The sequence below is a fragment of the Sinocyclocheilus anshuiensis genome, unplaced genomic scaffold, assembly GCF_001515605.1.
Source record: "Sinocyclocheilus anshuiensis isolate Anshui unplaced genomic scaffold, SAMN03320099.WGS_v1.1 scaffold1403, whole genome shotgun sequence".
NCBI classification, from domain to species: domain Eukaryota; kingdom Metazoa; phylum Chordata; class Actinopteri; order Cypriniformes; family Cyprinidae; genus Sinocyclocheilus; species Sinocyclocheilus anshuiensis.
The window spans coordinates 961,623-978,317 of NW_015538003.1; the positions used below are offsets into that span (position 1 = coordinate 961,623).

The 16,695-nt window shown below is 36.7% G+C and overlaps 3 protein-coding genes and 1 long non-coding RNA gene across 6 annotated transcripts in view; 2 read left to right on the forward strand and 2 right to left on the reverse strand.

The window, feature by feature from the left end:
- Window positions 1-230: 230 nt before the first annotated feature.
- On the reverse strand, window positions 231-14,020 carry LOC107676882 (deoxyhypusine hydroxylase). 3 transcript variants are annotated; one of them, XM_016471630.1, is made up of 6 exons: window positions 13,941-14,020; window positions 12,516-12,869; window positions 12,346-12,422; window positions 11,972-12,221; window positions 11,287-11,498; window positions 231-887 (listed from the first exon to the last, which is right to left on the reverse strand). In XM_016471630.1, the coding sequence occupies exons 2-6, from the start codon at window positions 12,787-12,789 to the stop codon at window positions 843-845; spliced, it is 858 nt and encodes a 285-aa protein (XP_016327116.1). In that variant the 5' UTR covers window positions 12,790-12,869; window positions 13,941-14,020; the 3' UTR covers window positions 231-842. The 3 variants fall into 3 exon arrangements, with proteins under 3 accessions (XP_016327116.1, XP_016327099.1, XP_016327108.1); XM_016471613.1 differs by lacking the exon at window positions 231-887 and having other exon boundaries at window positions 10,598-11,498; XM_016471622.1 differs by lacking the exon at window positions 231-887 and having other exon boundaries at window positions 10,598-11,498; window positions 12,516-12,842; window positions 13,941-14,014.
- smim24 (small integral membrane protein 24) lies at window positions 1,010-4,313 on the reverse strand. The gene is made up of 3 exons (XM_016471650.1): window positions 3,688-4,313; window positions 3,380-3,515; window positions 1,010-1,337 (listed from the first exon to the last, which is right to left on the reverse strand). Exons 1-3 carry the CDS (start codon window positions 3,752-3,754, stop codon window positions 1,250-1,252), a joined length of 291 nt encoding a protein of 96 aa, XP_016327136.1. The 5' UTR covers window positions 3,755-4,313; the 3' UTR covers window positions 1,010-1,249.
- LOC107676918 (uncharacterized) lies at window positions 4,331-10,508 on the forward strand. The gene is made up of 3 exons (XR_001632791.1): window positions 4,331-4,400; window positions 4,579-4,827; window positions 10,379-10,508. It is a non-coding gene; the product is annotated as an uncharacterized LOC107676918 (long non-coding RNA).
- Window positions 14,021-14,289: 269 nt separating the features above from the next.
- The window catches only part of LOC107676940 (fizzy and cell division cycle 20 related 1), a 4,578-nt gene continuing 2,172 nt past the window's right edge, over window positions 14,290-16,695 (forward strand). The window contains exons 1-8 of the mRNA XM_016471688.1: window positions 14,290-14,311; window positions 15,216-15,244; window positions 15,365-15,428; window positions 15,613-15,743; window positions 15,837-15,916; window positions 15,997-16,180; window positions 16,276-16,341; window positions 16,417-16,519. Coding sequence (XP_016327174.1) covers window positions 14,290-14,311; window positions 15,216-15,244; window positions 15,365-15,428; window positions 15,613-15,743; window positions 15,837-15,916; window positions 15,997-16,180; window positions 16,276-16,341; window positions 16,417-16,519 — 679 coding nt within the window. The remainder of the gene's footprint in view (window positions 14,312-15,215; window positions 15,245-15,364; window positions 15,429-15,612; window positions 15,744-15,836; window positions 15,917-15,996; window positions 16,181-16,275; window positions 16,342-16,416; window positions 16,520-16,695) is intronic.

The following is a 16,695-nucleotide window of genomic DNA, read 5'->3' on the forward strand; positions in this document are numbered from 1 at the left end:
CTTTCCCTTTGACTTCAGAATGTTTTTATCTGGGGTTTTGTTGTTGAGCTTCACAGTAATGAACGTTAGAAGAGAATGAATAATCCATCTGTCACCAGCTCCCAAGTGATGCATATGGAGCAAAGATGACGTCGCTCAGGAACCAGAATAAAAACAACCAAATAAAAATTCCAAGGCAGCAGTGGTGAATGAGAAAGAGAAGAAAGAAGTCTCTCTCTCTCTCCCTCTCTCTCACTCTCTCTCTCTCTCTCTCTCTCTCTCTCTCTCTCTCTGGTTTCATGCTTCACTTATTGCTGCTGACTGTAGGCTTAGTTACTGTCACTCATCAGCACTGTTTCAGCTAAACTGTTTCCCATGTATGGGAAACCTTGAGAAGCACATGCAGCCAGGGCAACAGTATCAGCTGTCTAATTAAAATGTTACGAAATACCAGCAGTTCTTAAGTTCACATTAAGAGTGTAAAACTGGAAGCGTTTCCCTTTAACCCATATAAAAAGCATGCGTTTGGGAGTTTATTACATCATCACTAACAGCTCAATAGTCTTACTAATCAGATTGTTCATTTAGGCAACGCCAGCTTTAACGCTGTACTATAATGGTCTCCATCATTAACACATTTGGACACCTGGCCATTTTTTCTGCAAATGATATTTTCATCATATAATCAATCCCCCGAGACGAGCAAATGGTTTCAAAAGTAAAACTGTGTTACATCATTTGACTGGAAGCATTTAACATGTCCAAACTGCCAGTCAAAATGAGTAGTGGATCTCATACCCATGTCCATTTAGCATATATGCATGCAGAACCCAGACATGTCATATGAGTCAAAAGCCAGTTAATCAGAGCATTATGTGCATGATGTGAATCACTGAGCGTGTGCTCTTCTATTCCAATGTTCTCACTACCCTAACAGCAAAGTAGTAAAACGTGTATTGAGAATATGCCAAAAAAAATCTAAATTAATTAAAAGAGAGAGAGAGAGAGAGAGAGAGAGAGAGCACCACTTTATTTGAACCTTTTTTTATTTTAACTTTAGTTTAAAGCTGTGACTAGGTGAAGTCTGCTCCATCTAGTGGATGATGTGAGGAACAACACTTATGAAGACTAAAACAAAAAGACCAAAATTAACGTTAAAAATATATATTACATAAGATAGTATTATAATTACTCTGCACAAAGTTGTGGCATAATTTCCAGAGAGAGAAAGAGTTGTGTGCTGCAGGACTGTGATCATCTGTTCTTCTCATTAGAAAGTGGTCTGCTTGGTCTCCTCATTTGCCTCCAGATCAGCTGCTTTGTTTTCATAAAATGAATGCCTTTCTTCTAGCTCATCTCTGCAAAGAGAGATACACATTGATGAAATGCTTTATGTTTAAAGAGTCGCCTTACACTGGGACTAGACAGTTTAATAATTAATAAAACTCATACAAACTCAGAAATGGGATGGGGTGATGAATTGAAAAGTTTAAGTTTAATTATTTGTTGATTAATCATGTATTCAAAGTAGAAAGCAGTTTAAAATTGTAACCCTGGACCACAAAACCAAGGGTCAATGTTTTGAAAGCTGAATAAATAAGCTTTCCATTGATGTATGGTTTGTTAAGATAAGATAATATTTGGCCAAGATTTTTCCAACTATTTGAAAATCTGGAATCTGAGGATGCAAAAAAACGTCTCAGGTTACTTATGTAACCATGGTTCCCTGAGTAGGGAATGAGACACTGCGTCCTCTAGGGGTCGCTATGGGGAACGCCTCGTCGTGACCCGTGTCTGAAGCATACATTGAAAAAAACACCAACTCGTTGGCCGGCGACAGCCATGATGTCACTACCGGTGCGACTATAGTATAAATAGGCGCCGGGAGCACACATCATTCACTTCTTCGTCTGAAGCTTGCGTCCGCAGCATGGCAAGAAACCTAGAGGACGCAGTGTCTCGTTCCCTACTCAGGGAACTATGGTTACATAATTAACCTGAGACGTTCCCTTTCATGGGAACTTCGAACTGCGTCCTCTAGGGGTCGCTATGGGGAACGGTATACCCACGCCACCATGCTGAGGGGAGTGCATGCCAGAACCATGGCGAGCACTAAGTACCAACTCTACCATATTGCTATGGGAGTTGCCCCTGGGACGTTAGACGGCTGTCAGTGACGTTATTCCCTACGGCCAAAGGCCTAGGCTACATACCCCAAAATACTTACCTGTTAGGGCCAGACTCCTGGGCCCAGGGTAGAGCGCAAGGCTTGGAATCTTTGCTAGTGCTCGCCATAATGAGATGAATAGAGATCGCTCTAACCACAGAAATGCACGCTTCAAACAAAATAGTAAATGAAGACGAAGAAGAGAATGATGTGTGCTCCCAGCACCTATTTATACTATAGTATATAGCGTTCCCCATAGCGACCCCTAGAGGACGCAGTTCGAAGTTCCCATGAAAGGGAACTAAATATTGAGAAAATCACCTTTAAAATTGTCCAAATTAAGTCCTTAGCAATGTATATTACTAATCAAAAATTACGTTTTCATATATTTACGATTTTCTTGGAACATGATCTTTACTTAATATCCTGATGATTTTTGGCAAAAAAGAAAAATCTATAATTTTGACCCATGCAATGTATTGTTGGCTATTTCTACAAATATACCCGTGCTACTTATGACTGCTTTTGTGGTCCAGGGTCACAATTTTGAAAAGAAAAGTATCTTGTACTCATACTGTTTAAAAGTTTGGGGTTGACTAGATTTTTTTTTTTTTTTGGAAAGTGGAAACTTTTTTTTATATATTTTAAAATGTAATTTATTCCTGTGTTGACAAATATATTAATTTGTATATTTTCAAGATTATCTGATGAATAGAAAATTCAAAAGCATTTATTTGAAACAGAAATCTTTTGTAACATTATACATTAATATTATTAATATCATTAGTATTATTTTCTTAGAAATCTTACCGACCACAACGTTTTAACAGTAGTGTATATATTGTATACAATAAAAATATACTGTCAAATTGTTACATTAATGTTTAAACATGATATGCATTTGTTCATTATGTCTTTAGGTGTGTCTTGTCAGGTGACTGAACATGGCCTTGACAGTATCTTGAAGTGTACAGTCATTAAATGGCAGTAATTGTTTAAAGAACCATAAACTCATCGTCACCATAATATTATCACATGACTAATCAAATGATCAAAATCTAAATTTTTAACTAGAAGTATTATTGCTATTGCTATAAGAAAAACACAAAACAAATTGAATGTACCGTCAAAAGTTATGTAATAAAGAAGAATCAGGTGTTTTATGAACTATGTAGATTTTTTTATCTAATGTACAGTATATATCATCCTGAAACATTTCAGGTCCGGACTCACTTGTCTTTCTTGAAAAAGAGTCTTTGCACGATGAGGAGGACGAAGACAATAAAGAGAAAAACAACAACTGCTGTGAGTCCCACCAGCCACGGCTGTAATGTGACTTTAGCTGTATCTGAAGATGCCTGTTGACCACCTGAGTAACAGTGTATCACAGAAAGGTTTTTGTCGGTAAATGTTTTACACCCTATGAAGGCTTTACTATACAACTTTTATATGTTAAATCAGTTCAAGGAGTTCAAATTTAGTCAAGAAAAACACATTGAAAAGAATACACTACAACATGAAATGTGTCTAATTTCACTCACCGGCTTGAGCCTGACAAATAGAGGCAGAGATTATTATGAAGGCAACGATATTCTGTAGATGAAACATGATGAATTTAGTCCGCACGCACTGCTGCGTTCCTCTCAGTCGTCTGTAAATATGTGAAGGATTCTTGGTGTCCAAAGTACAAAATCCATAAGAGAGGTCACAGATCACAGCATGTCACTCAGAGAGTAAGTGTGCGTGATTGTTAGATAATCTCCCACTGAAAATGTTACATGCTATTATGTTGTAAAGACAAAGGTTTATTTTCCAAGCTGGCACAGAACAGAAGGTCGTGCCAGGTTAAACTTCTGTAAGGGCTCATAGACACAAAAACGTCTATTGAATTGATATAGTGCATAGATATAGTGCAACAGTATGTAAAAAAATTTAAAACACCTTATTTATTCAAATTTAGAGTTTTGTTTCATTTAGACCATGTGCGTTTGCTTTGAGGTCATCTCTATCCAACTGCTCTCACAAATGTTGACAGAATTCACGTTGAGCAGATATACACTAAAAAATGACAGTCTTTCTCTTCTGGGGAAAACAGAGAAAAATAACGACGACTCATCTTGCACTAGATGGATGGAATTTTTTTGTCCATTCAGATACTCTCTGGAAGGATAATCTATTACAGGTCATGCTGCTGACTAGCAAATTGTCTTCAATTCATCTTCCATTTGATACATACCAACGTCTTGTTACAAAAGTAAGTTATGCTGTTTTCATAATAATTTTCATTTCATGAGATCTTTTAGAAGAAAAGGAAGAACAAGCTGTGTGCGCATAGTTGACACAATGGATTCTTGGGTGTTAGTTTGAAAAATATTTAAGTATATCAGTGTTAGCATTCAGAGGAGAAGAGTCTTGTACTTATTTCATGCTAGCTGCCGCTAACATCTATTTGAATGGAGGATGGAGCACGAGGCTGAAACTTGTCCGATATAATCCAGATGGCTGGCATGTCTTCAGTGCCCTCCATGAGTTCTTGTATATCCTCATCTCTCATCATGGCCTCCAGCTCAGGCATTGCCTCTGGAATCCAGTCTGCCCTAAACTTATCCCGCCTTTCCCAGAGAGTCTCCGGCTCTTCCACGGGCTGCTCTCCAAACAGGAAATCTACAGACACAATACAGGTAAGAGCGCTCAGCTGATGTTCTTATAGTACAACAGAGTGCTAGTGTCTTTTTTAATTAATGTATTATTAATGCTTGATGTTTTGCTGTTAGATGGAGTCTAGGCTTGTATTCAAATGGCTTAGCTGGTCTCTAAAGCTGACCAGCCAAAAAAAAAAAAAACCCCAAGGCTTGGAGAGCAGCAAAACATCTTTGGCAGGTTTAAGCATTTGGCAGAGCAGTCAAGTGTTTTCCCATTTCCAGGGATTTTGAACACCATGTCATGTAGCTCATAGTCCAGATAATGTGCACAGAGGGTTTGAAATTGCTTATGGTGAAAGAGACATTTGTAAGGTTTCTTGTTACATACCTGCCAGATCATGGATGAGATCCTGGATGAGGTGTCTTATGATGGCGAAAAGGGTGACTCCTGTCACACTCACAGCCAACAGCAGATAAATTATATGCTTGGGTGGAGTGAGCAGATCATTTTCTGGGGGGTTGTAGTCCTTGAAAAAGTCCTCATCAAGACTTTCATTGTTTTTGTCTAAATCCATAAGTATTGTTGTTTGCTCCACTGTGTTTCAGTTTAACATCAGCTTTTCCTTCATTTTCTGTTGATCTAGGTAAAAACATAAAGTAAACATTATTTAAAATTGTATACTTATTCAATGTTTCATTTTAATGTTTTTGAAAGAAGTCACTATGTTCACCAGGGCTACTTTTATATGATCAATAATACAGGTGCATCTCAATAAATTAGAATGTCGTGGAAAACTTTATTTATTTCAGTAATTCAACTGAAATTGTGAAACTCGTGTATTAAATAAATTCAATGCACACAGACTGAAGTAGTTTAAGTCTTTGGTTCTTTTAATTGTGATGATTTTGGCTCACAATTAACAAAAATCCACCAATTCACTATCTCAACAAATTAGAATACTTCATAAGACCAATTAAAAAATAGTGAATTGGTGGGTTTTTGTTAAATGTGAGCCAAAATCATCACAATTAAAAGAATCAAAGACTTAAACTACTTCAGTCTGTGTGCATTGAATTTATTTAATACACGAGTTTCACAATTTGAGTTGAATTATTGAAATAAATGAACTTTTCCACGACATTCTAATTTATTGAGATGCACCTGTACAGTAAAAAAGTAATGTGAAATATTATTACAATTTAAAATAACTGTTTTTTTATTTTAAAATGTAATTTATTCATTTATTATACAATATAACTTTATTGTCAGACTAAAGTCTGAAATTTGTCTTGCATTACAGCAGGTTCACTCACAATTACAACTTTATTACATAGACAAAAGATAGGCAGAACCCTTTCAATCACAAACAAAACAAAACGAACAACAAAAAAAAACATTGTGTAACTTATTCAGCTCTGATACAGCTTGGCGTACTAAAGAATACTTTAGAATCATATAGAATGTTAGAAATGTAACAGTTTATATTGTCTTTATTTATGGTAAACTTAAGGTTGGTTAGGATTAGGGTTGAACTAGTGATTAGAGGTAGGGTTAGATACAATATATAGATATATATATAGCAAGTCAGTATAATTTAGCTATGTTTATGGTCAGATAATAAGATAATATGTTGTGTACATACCCCACAAAACTTTTGTTCCTCATTGACAGACACCCGTCATCTTCTAGCTTTCTATCTCGCCCTCCTCCTCTCTCTCTTTTTCTGATGCTGAATGCTCAACAGTCATCTTCCTTTTTGTTGCATATTCACAGAATCACAAGAAAGTATGCCACAGAATGATAGTCCTTGAATGACTGTTTCTGTGACAGGGCTTCCCTCAGACCTGATACTTTGACAGCAGAAGACAATCAAGCTAATGTGCTTAGTGGCGTAATGAGAAGCCTTGAGCCTGGATTTAGCCTTTTTTTCTATTAGGTGTCTGCGTCTCAACACCTGTTGGCGTATTTTAAAGGGCAATGTAACCAATGACGTCAATGAAAACAATTATAACTTGGTCATGGTATTCAGTTCAGGAAATGAACTATAGTCTTGCTAAATTCTAAAACATACTGTATAGTGTTCTGTGAAATCAAACAGACAGTGGTCTTAAATCCCTCAATGTTCTGAATCCTTGAATGTCCTGGTCTGAATGTCCTGACTTCATTACATTACACCAACCAAAGTATTTGTAATGGTTAGATCATGTAGCAACAACTTTTTAATGTAACAACTGGACATATCCACAAGCCCAAACACGTGGTCCAGTGGATCACAGTACAGGATGTACAAATTGCGTGTAACTTAAATAAGGTTGGTGCTTTCATTGACTTTGGAGAACAGAAGTATGTCCTCTATGTTGAGCACACAGCACCCTCTATCTGTGCTGAACATTCCTGCAGGAGCCAGCACATGCTAATCATGCTAATCCGGATCAGAGAGTACAAGATACTAATTGCCATGTAAACAACGCAGTGCTCTCTGTTGTATTCATTTATTATTGAGGGAATGAGACACATGTAAAAGAGTAAGACAGATAGGTATTCACAAAACTTTTTTAGCTATTTTGCTAAATATAGTGGGGGAAAAAACACAAAAATACAAATAAAATACAAACTTAAAACACATAAGCTTTGGATTTTCTAGTAACTTACAACAAGTGGAAATGAGTGGCACTGACAAAGAAAGATTAATTGATTTTTAAAAAAAATTTTAAATTAGTGGTTGAGCAAGAGATTTGGGCTTGTGAAGATGGACTAATGGATGAAAGAGAGAGAGGGTTGTTTATAAATCTATTCAGTGACACCCGTTTAACCCCATGATTTTTCAAATACAGAAGACTTAAATCCTGGCAGAATTTCTATCCGTCCACTTCTGGGTCAAATGGCAGTCTGTTCCTCCTTTGTTCTTATTTTCTCTCCCTCATCCCTACTTCCTTCCCAAAGATCAGTTTTGGTGGTTCTTCTTCTTCCTCTTCATCGTCAGGATCATGACCAAGGCCTCCACCTGTGTGTAAAAGGAAATGTAATGTTTTCAAATGTAGCCATACGTGCTAATTATGACCAGAGTTCATTATTCTGTGGTAAAGGCCAGTGAATGTGCTCTGAAGTAGCCTGATATGATTCTCTTAATCCCAGGCTTAATCCTTTGGCTGACATCTCGCTGACTCTGATATTACATTGCTGGTAATGGCAGCTGTCTTTCATGAAGGTGAAAGCTTTTAATCAAGGGTTAGCTATACAGTAATCCACCTAATCCCGTCTGAGATGCTCCTGTTCACTCTCAAGAGGGAGTGGGTGTGTTTTTACATTTTAAAAAGGTTTTTAAATTACATTATACATCAAGAATAGGTTATACTAAAACAGAAACGGTATACTGTGCCATAATTAATCCAATTGGTTTTATTTACAGTGTATGAGAATGGATTGATAAAGCAACATCTGAGCTAAAGCAAGGGATGGAGCAAAAAGATCTCAGCAAGTGCACTATCAGATAGATCAGAAATAGAATTTTTACAGGCCTGTAAGACAGTATCACCTTTCTGTCAGTGAAAGGCTATAAGCCTTAATTGTTGTCAGTTGTGACACAACTTCCTACAACTTAACATTCAAAACTTTGGTCAGTATATTTTAATGTCCCTTATGCTCACCAAGGCTGCATTTATTTGATCAGGAATACAGTAAAAACAGTAATATTGTGAAATATTATCGCAATTTTTTATTTACTATTAATATATTTTAAAATGTAGTTTAAATGTAGCCATTAATCCAGTCTTCAGTGTCACACGATCCTTTAGAAATCATTCAAAAATGCTGATTTGATGCTTAAGAAACATTTCGTATTATCAGTGTTGAAAATGATGCTGATTAAAGAACTTTAGTACATTGTAAATGTCTTTACTGTCACTTTCGATTTTTTGTGTCCTGTTTTTGAGATTTGTGAAGATGGGAACAGTGTTTGTTCTCTTCATTAGGACTTTTTTTCTCTTTTCCCCCCCAACTCAAATTCCTTTTCTCACAACCTTCAATCATTTAAGTCATAAAATTCCTTACTGTCAAAGTAAATAATAACATAAAATCAAAGACATCCACAGTACAGTAATGAGACTTGGCGCTGAAACTGTTGTTTTACAGTGCAGGATTCAGCAAATTATCTTGTAAGAGTAATAGTCCAACGACTCATAATAATAATACTCACTCAGACAGGAATTTCCTCAGGTTGCGGTGCATCTTTGATCTTCTTGCAGAAAACCTGAGACAGAAGAAAGTTCCAGTAGACAATAGTTAAACTTGTGTTGGCTGCCACTATGCTGATCAATATGGGATGCATGTCTAATTTCAGCTGCGGTGTTGTTCTTCCAGAGGCTGATGCTGCACAAACTCTCTCAGAGTCTCTGTCTGTCTGACTGAATGACTGACAGAGGAAGAGCTTTTGTGTGGTTGAGTCAGTGATTCAGACAGATCTGATCCTATGAGTCATATCTGATCTATATTATTCATCTCCCTGCCCATCTCTAATGCTCATTTCTCCATGCTTGTTACACAGATTATGAAAGGTATAAAGGGCTAGTTATCAAGACTTTACTCCACTGAATTAGAACCTTTTGTGTATTTACAATGATTTTTTTCTTAATGGAATACTTATCTAAAATTAAAAGGATCTAATCTAAATAAATAAAAAAATCCATAGAATTTACTACCGTTCACTATCATTTTTTTTAATCACTTATTCAGCAAGGATGCATTGAATTGATCAAAGGTGACATTGAAAAATTGTTACAAAAGTCTTTCTATTCATCAAAGAATCTAGAAAACAATGAAATAATATGATAATAAGAAATGCTACTTAAGCACCAAATCAGCATATTAGAATGATTTCTGAAAGGTCACTAAAGACCGGAGTATTGGCTTTAAAATATGTTTAAAAAATGTTAACATGGAAAGTTGTTTTAAATTTTAATATTTCACAATATTACTGTTTTTACTGTATTTTTTAATTAATGAATGCAGCCTTGATGAGCATAAGAGACTTACCGACATCAACTTTTGAAGTGTAGCATGAAGCAGTAGCATGTTTTTCAAATCTGTTGAGGTGATTTAATGACTTTTCAAAAAGGAAAACATTCATGAAACACAAAATAACTTAGAAAACAATAAAAATGAAAATGTTAACAAAAATATGAAACAGCAGAACAAACTTTTTTTTTTTTAAATGTAGTTACCTGAAAGTAAAACAGTTCCTGAAAAGCTGGAATCATGAAATACTTGCTCAAGTCAGATTATTCAAATGGCGAGATCTTTTCCCCCTCAAGTTATCTACATTATTAAATAAAAATATAAGACACAAAAGAAGCTCTACTCTAACCTTCTCTACACGTAACTATATTAAGGGTGCGTTGGCTAAGCAGGGTTGTCTTTTTTGGCTTCATCATCAGTCTTCTTGTGAAAGGCTTCTGTCAAAATGAAGATCCAGTATGCAGTGGTGATGGAGGTATTAATTGTGACAATACCAATCATGAAGGGGTGTAGCATGTTTGCAAGTTTCTCCCTAACTGCCATCTACAGAGTTTCTCTGCTTTGTGTTACTTTTAGCCTTTTTCTGCGGTTTGGTCCAGCCTTTTCTTCAGAACGTGGTCATCTCTCCTCCCCCCAAACTCAAATGAGGGCTTAAATATCCTCAGAGACTTTGCTGAGCACAACATTCCAGGTTTGTCACCCTCCATCCACACTATCATCAGTAAATTAGCAGTGCACTTGTACTTTCATCTACTAAACTCATAACAGGGCAAATTAGTTTTTTAAGGTTGCCGATTTATTGTTTTATACAAATATACAAGAGTGATCAGAATGCAATGCTTCTCATTTCTGTTTGTTTAAAGCTAATTTTCTGATATGCTAGATAGGGATGATCACTTAAGAATTAGATCATTTGGATTTTAATTCCATGTGTGCTTCTTTAAAGATGAATCTTATTGAGTGAGATAGACTGCTGTGTGGATTAATTAGGCAGAACGTACCGTTATAGATCTCAGACTAGCACTAGCGCTCTTAGCTCTGCTAATCACCTCTGCTCATGCATGGAGGATTTAACATTAGTCACAGACTTTACTGGAGATTAGAAACTTAATTAGCGACATCAAAAATATTCATGACGCAAAATGTTAAAGCTTAAAGGCAGAATAAGACATAAGTATATGTGGTCAAATAAATGCTTTTATTATGTAAATGTATTCCTGTTTTTTCAAGGGAGGATTTTATTTTTTTGCTGTATCTGCAAAAATTGTTTATTGATTAAGTGTTTATTAAATGTTCAAGCATTCAAAATGCTTTCACTTGAGTTTGAAATATGGATCAGCTGTGTAACATTAACATGTTTTAGGAAATGTGTTTCACTAAGCGCTATGCAGTCTAAGCAGTCCGTCTGGAACAGCGTACTGGAACTGCAAGCTGTTCTCATACTCCAGCATGTCCAGTGCCACCTCACAGCTCTCCTTCACCACCCGCTCCTGGTCCTTCCTGTAGCGCTCTAGGATCTGTAAGCACGCCTCCTTCCCGATGGAGCCCAGTGCTTCTGCGCACTCGTGTCTGACCATGGCGTTCTCATCGGTCTTCTCCAAAGCTGCCTGCAGCTGAGGGATGCTGGCCTCGTGCTGGATCTGACCCAAGACGTAGCCGATCTCATGGCGGAACAAGGCACTGCTGCATTGAAGACCTAAAATACATTTTTTAAGAAAATAATATCTTTATTTAAGAAGGATGCATTAAATTGATGACGCGTGGCAGTTTATAAGGTTACAAAAGATTTCGATTTTTAAAAAAATCCTGAAAAAATGTCTCCACAAAAATATTAGGCAACACAACTGTTTTCAATACTGATAATATAAAAAAAATGTTTCTTGAGCAACAAATCAGCATATTAGAATGATTTCTGAATGATCATGTAACACTGACTGAAGTAAATTCAGCAGAAAATTCAGCTTTGCCATCTCAGCAATAAATCACATTTTAAAATAAATTAAAAGTTCATAAACAGTTCATTTAAATTGTAATAATACTTCACAATACTACTGCTTTTACTGTATTTTTTTTATCAAATACATGCATTGTTATTTACGTTATTTTGTTATTTATCTAGTATTGCGTCTACATTGTGTTTGGATAGATCTCAATTTAAATCTTTCTCACCATCTCCAAGAACCAGAACAGCCTCTTCAGTCCCAAGATTCCTCAGTGCAAACATAGCTCTATAGCGGTCAAACAGCGACAGGCTTTCGTCTAAGAGCTGTGCCCTCAGTTCCGGGACAGTTTTTCTTGGGGCAGGGGGCGCGGGGTCTACGGAGCAGTAGGGGTTCTCATCTGTCCCCTCTGCTGTCTTTTCCCCATCATTCATGAGCCACTCCAGCCTCCGGACTGCCAGCTGACATGTTTCTGCCACCTGTACAAAGAGAGAATTCATGTAAAACCTGAACTTTGAGCATAATCGAAATGCACAGCAGGACATTCTAGCGTTAGTGTAACAATGAATGGGTGAATAGTTTGGTGATACGGGTTGACTCTACCTCAATTACTGGATCTTCTGCATATTTCTTCAATAAATCTAAGACTTTGGGATTTCCAATGGCTCCCAGTGCTTCTCCTGGAATTTAAAATATAATAAAAACACTGTATATGACATACCTAAAAACAAAAAAAGGAAAATAAGAAGGAAGAATATGACTGTACATCTCACCTGCTTCATGTCTGACCATTGGCTCTTGATTAGTGTCTTTCAGGACCGTCTCCAGGATAGGAATGGCCCGCTCATCTTGCATTTGGCCGAGGCAGTATGCCAGTTCATGCTTCAGAAGTGCAGATTCATCCACAAAAGCTTCACTGATCCATGTAATGGCCTCTGGTCCACCAAGGTTGCGGAGAGTAAAAAGTGCTCTAAAGCGCTTTGTCAGGTCCTGCTTTGGGTTGACGAGAATCCTCCCCACCGCTGATATATCCGCATGATTTGCCATGAGGAAGCTTTCAGTATCAGGATGATGTCCTTATGCACAGGTTAAACTGAGTACTCCAGAGAGCAGCATATCTACAGAACCTACATTTACAAACAACAAAAGTTTGACCACATGCTTCATAATAACTAAGTAATGAAATGACTCATGACTCATATGATGATTCAAAACCTTGTGAGCTGCTACTTAGACAGCATTTTTTGGCCTTCATAGACTACAAACAAATACAATCTTTAGGACTTACTGTTTTGCTTGTCAACTGTTTGAATAGGGGAAATCAATAACCAATATATTGGTTACTAGTCTCATTACTGCAAATCGGTTTTTAATGAACCAATTCAAACTAAGCAATTATTTTACTTTATGATGAGATCCTGATTTACTCAAGATTATTTTTAAAGAATTTAGAAGCTTATATTAACAGAAAATTAAAATGTATGGCAGAAATTTGCGTATTGCTTTATATTTTCAGAATGAGTTTTTTTGAATGAATGTAAAGAATACAGGTGCATCTCAATAAATTAGAATGTCGTGGAAAAGTTCATTTATTTCAGTAATTCAACTGAAATTGTGAAACTCGTGTATTAAGAGACGGTACGTAAACGAATCGTTCATACTGGTTTTGAGAACCAGTTTCACTGAAAAGATCCGAATCATTCACGAATGGTTGGCACCATCGGTTACCATAGTAATGCCAAGAGACTTTCCTCTACAATATCTGAGTAGCTGTGTCAGTGTGGACAAGAAAACGGGAATTTTTGCCTCGGATATTTATTACGTTACACATACATGATGATGCACGTGTCAGAAAAAGATTACTCATTCAGTATGTTCAATTGTACACATTTTTGCTACTTTTTGTGCTCGTTCTATAATATAGTACTATCGTCTAGAAAGACAGGTCAATATGGGTTTAAAGAGTCACGGTGTTGCACTATGGAAGAAAAGGCCTGGACATTGCCATCTCTGTGCCAGCAGTACACACGCGGTTCTCTGTCAGCTGTGTGTAAGTGTGTTATGCAGCCGGTGCAGAATTCGGCACAGCACCGGCAGAATGACGGGTTTGAAAACATTAGAGTTAAGACAGAATGACGCTAACCGAGTTCACAATCTGATTCGTTACAGTCGCTGAATTATCTGAATATTGAACTTACTACAAGCGGAGATGTTGTTGTTGTTTTTTTGTCATACAGTGCTCTCCATGCCGTCCATGCAAGGAACTGTCTCACTCGTGTCATGCAGAAGCACAACAAACATGCTCCCAAGTCGGCCATGAACTGCGGTGCGCTAAGGATGGCCACTTCCGGTCTTCTTCTTCTTCTTTTGGTTTTATGGCGGGTTGCGAACCAACTGTCTTTCCGTTTCTGAGATGTCAGCTCTACCTGATTCCACTCTCCACAATTCAAATCTGCAAAATCATCTTCTTCTTCTATGCTACTTCCGTCATTCTCTTCATTCACACCACAGTCATCGCCAAACCCGCCACGGCGTCTTTCCTTCGCCATGACGCCCCACTCCACTTCCGGTCTCACGTGTTCTTGTCAAAATAAAAGTTTGTTTTAGAGCAATGGAAAAGAAAATATAAATATAATATAGTTTTATGACTGACTCCATGACTCAATGGCTTTCAATAATTTACCATTTGATGTACGTGGCATCTCTTCTCTTATCTCTTTCCTCCTCTTATCTCTTTCCTCTTTTTTGTACAAAGAAACAAGAAATGTAAAGTATTTGAGTAGTAGTAGTTACTTCACTACTATACACTTAGATATTATTTTGGGGAATTTGTGCTTTATTTAAGTTCTGTTAAAACATAATACGTGTACTATTACTCAGTTACATTTATAAGGGCAAAAATAAAAAGAAGATTTTACTCTATTTCAATATTTAGAGACAAAATACATCAGTAATCACAACTTAAACTTTTGTTAATGATTTACAAACTAAAATTTCAATCAACCATGCTCATATAAGTTTAACTTTTCTTTGAATTAAACAGCCAAATATATTTTTAGTGTAAGTAGCGTATTCTTTACAAAGTTTCTGCATCTAAATACTAAAATGGGAGAATCACGACTGTCTCTTGCTTAAATAGCTAAGAAAAGTGTTTACTTTTTTTTTTTTTTTTTACGTCAAAACACTTAAGTATAATTAAATGCAATAATAATTACGCAAGTATTTATTTATTTATTTACGCTATGTACTTGTGAGTCTTTTAATCAACATTTTGGATATAGTATTACTATTTTAACTAAATGTAAAAATTAAATGCACAATATTTTCCATAATATATAGTATGAACTTTTTTAACCAAATGCTTGATAGTATTTTTCTCCGTACAAAAAAAAAATTGAAGTTTGTCTTTTCCCTTTTAAAAACATAACATTTTTGTTTTGTTTCAAATGTCACGACGTCAACGTTTAACTCAGTCCCGAGCATCAACTTCCACAGAATAAATGTGGGTGGAATATATATATATATTTTAAATACTAGTAATGGAGCTTCCACGTTGCTTCCATTTGATTTGAATTAAAGGAATGTGTAATGTCAAGTTCATTTTTCTTTACTCTTATTACAGGAAAATGAAAAGTCACCAAGCCAGAATAAAAAAACCAAAGACGCAACATCAGATACTGGCAAAGGTGAGTGTGAAGAGGATTGTGTTGATTTTACCTGCATTAATAAAGCTGTTATGGTATCTTTTTTATGGAGAGAGACAGACTATGCTTTAAATGAACCTCATTTTTGATGGATCATATTCTCAAATATGATACTCAACTCTCTTTCATTGTAATAATTTGCCTTGTTTACTGTGTTGTCTGACAGCTGACGGCTTGGCGTATTCTGCCCTGCTGAAGAATGAGTTGCTTGGGGCTGGGATTGAGAAGGTTCTGGATCCTCAAACAGAAGATAGACGACTACAGCCCTCCACACCCGAGAGGAGGAGCCTCTTTAGTGTAAGTCTCTCTTATTCGCTGATCTGTTCATTTGATGCCACATAAGTGTTTTGATCTGTGTTTTCAGTGCTTACTTTGTGTTTGTATGTACAGTATTCACTCAGTGCCAAAAGATCCACACCCGATGATAACAGTGTTTCCCCATACTCCCTCTCCCCTGTTAGCAGCAAAAGGTAAGTTGAGTCGTCTCCTGAAAAATGTGATTGATTAGTAAAATGCATTGTTTTAATTGCATGCATGTTTTTGTTTATAGCCAGAAGCTTCTGCGGTCGCCAAGAAAACCTACGCGCAAAATTTCCAAGATTCCTTTTAAGGTGCTAGATGCACCAGAGCTACAAGACGACTTCTACCTCAACTTAGTGGACTGGTCTTCTTTAAATGTGCTCAGTGTTGGACTGGGGACTTGTGTTTACCTTTGGAGTGCCTGCACCAGTCAAGTATGCATTAGCTGTTTATGCAAATTTAGAGGCAGTAAATACCTAGTGAACACTTGGACTAAGTTGTGTGTTTTTTTTCTTTGCTTTGTCCGCAGGTAACGCGACTATGTGACCTATCAGTGGAGGGCGATTCAGTCACATCGGTGGGCTGGTCGGAGAGAGTGAGTTAACCTTTATGACTTGGACTATCAGAAGTTGCTTTCTGGTTTTGTGGTCTGACCGTTCTTCTCTCATAGGGCAATCTTGTCGCTGTGGGTACACACAAAGGCTTTGTACAAATTTGGGATGCTACCGCCGGCAAAAAGCTGTTTGCCTTGGAGGGACACACAGCAAGAGTTGGTAAGAATTAAAAAAATAAACCCTTATGGAAAATTATAGAAAAACATTGAAATTCACTGGTCAAAGGTGTAAGAGTTTTTGGTAACACTTTATTTTATGGTGTCCTTGTTACACGTTACATGTACTTACTTACTATTATAATAACAATAAATTATGCATAATTACATGCAAGTATC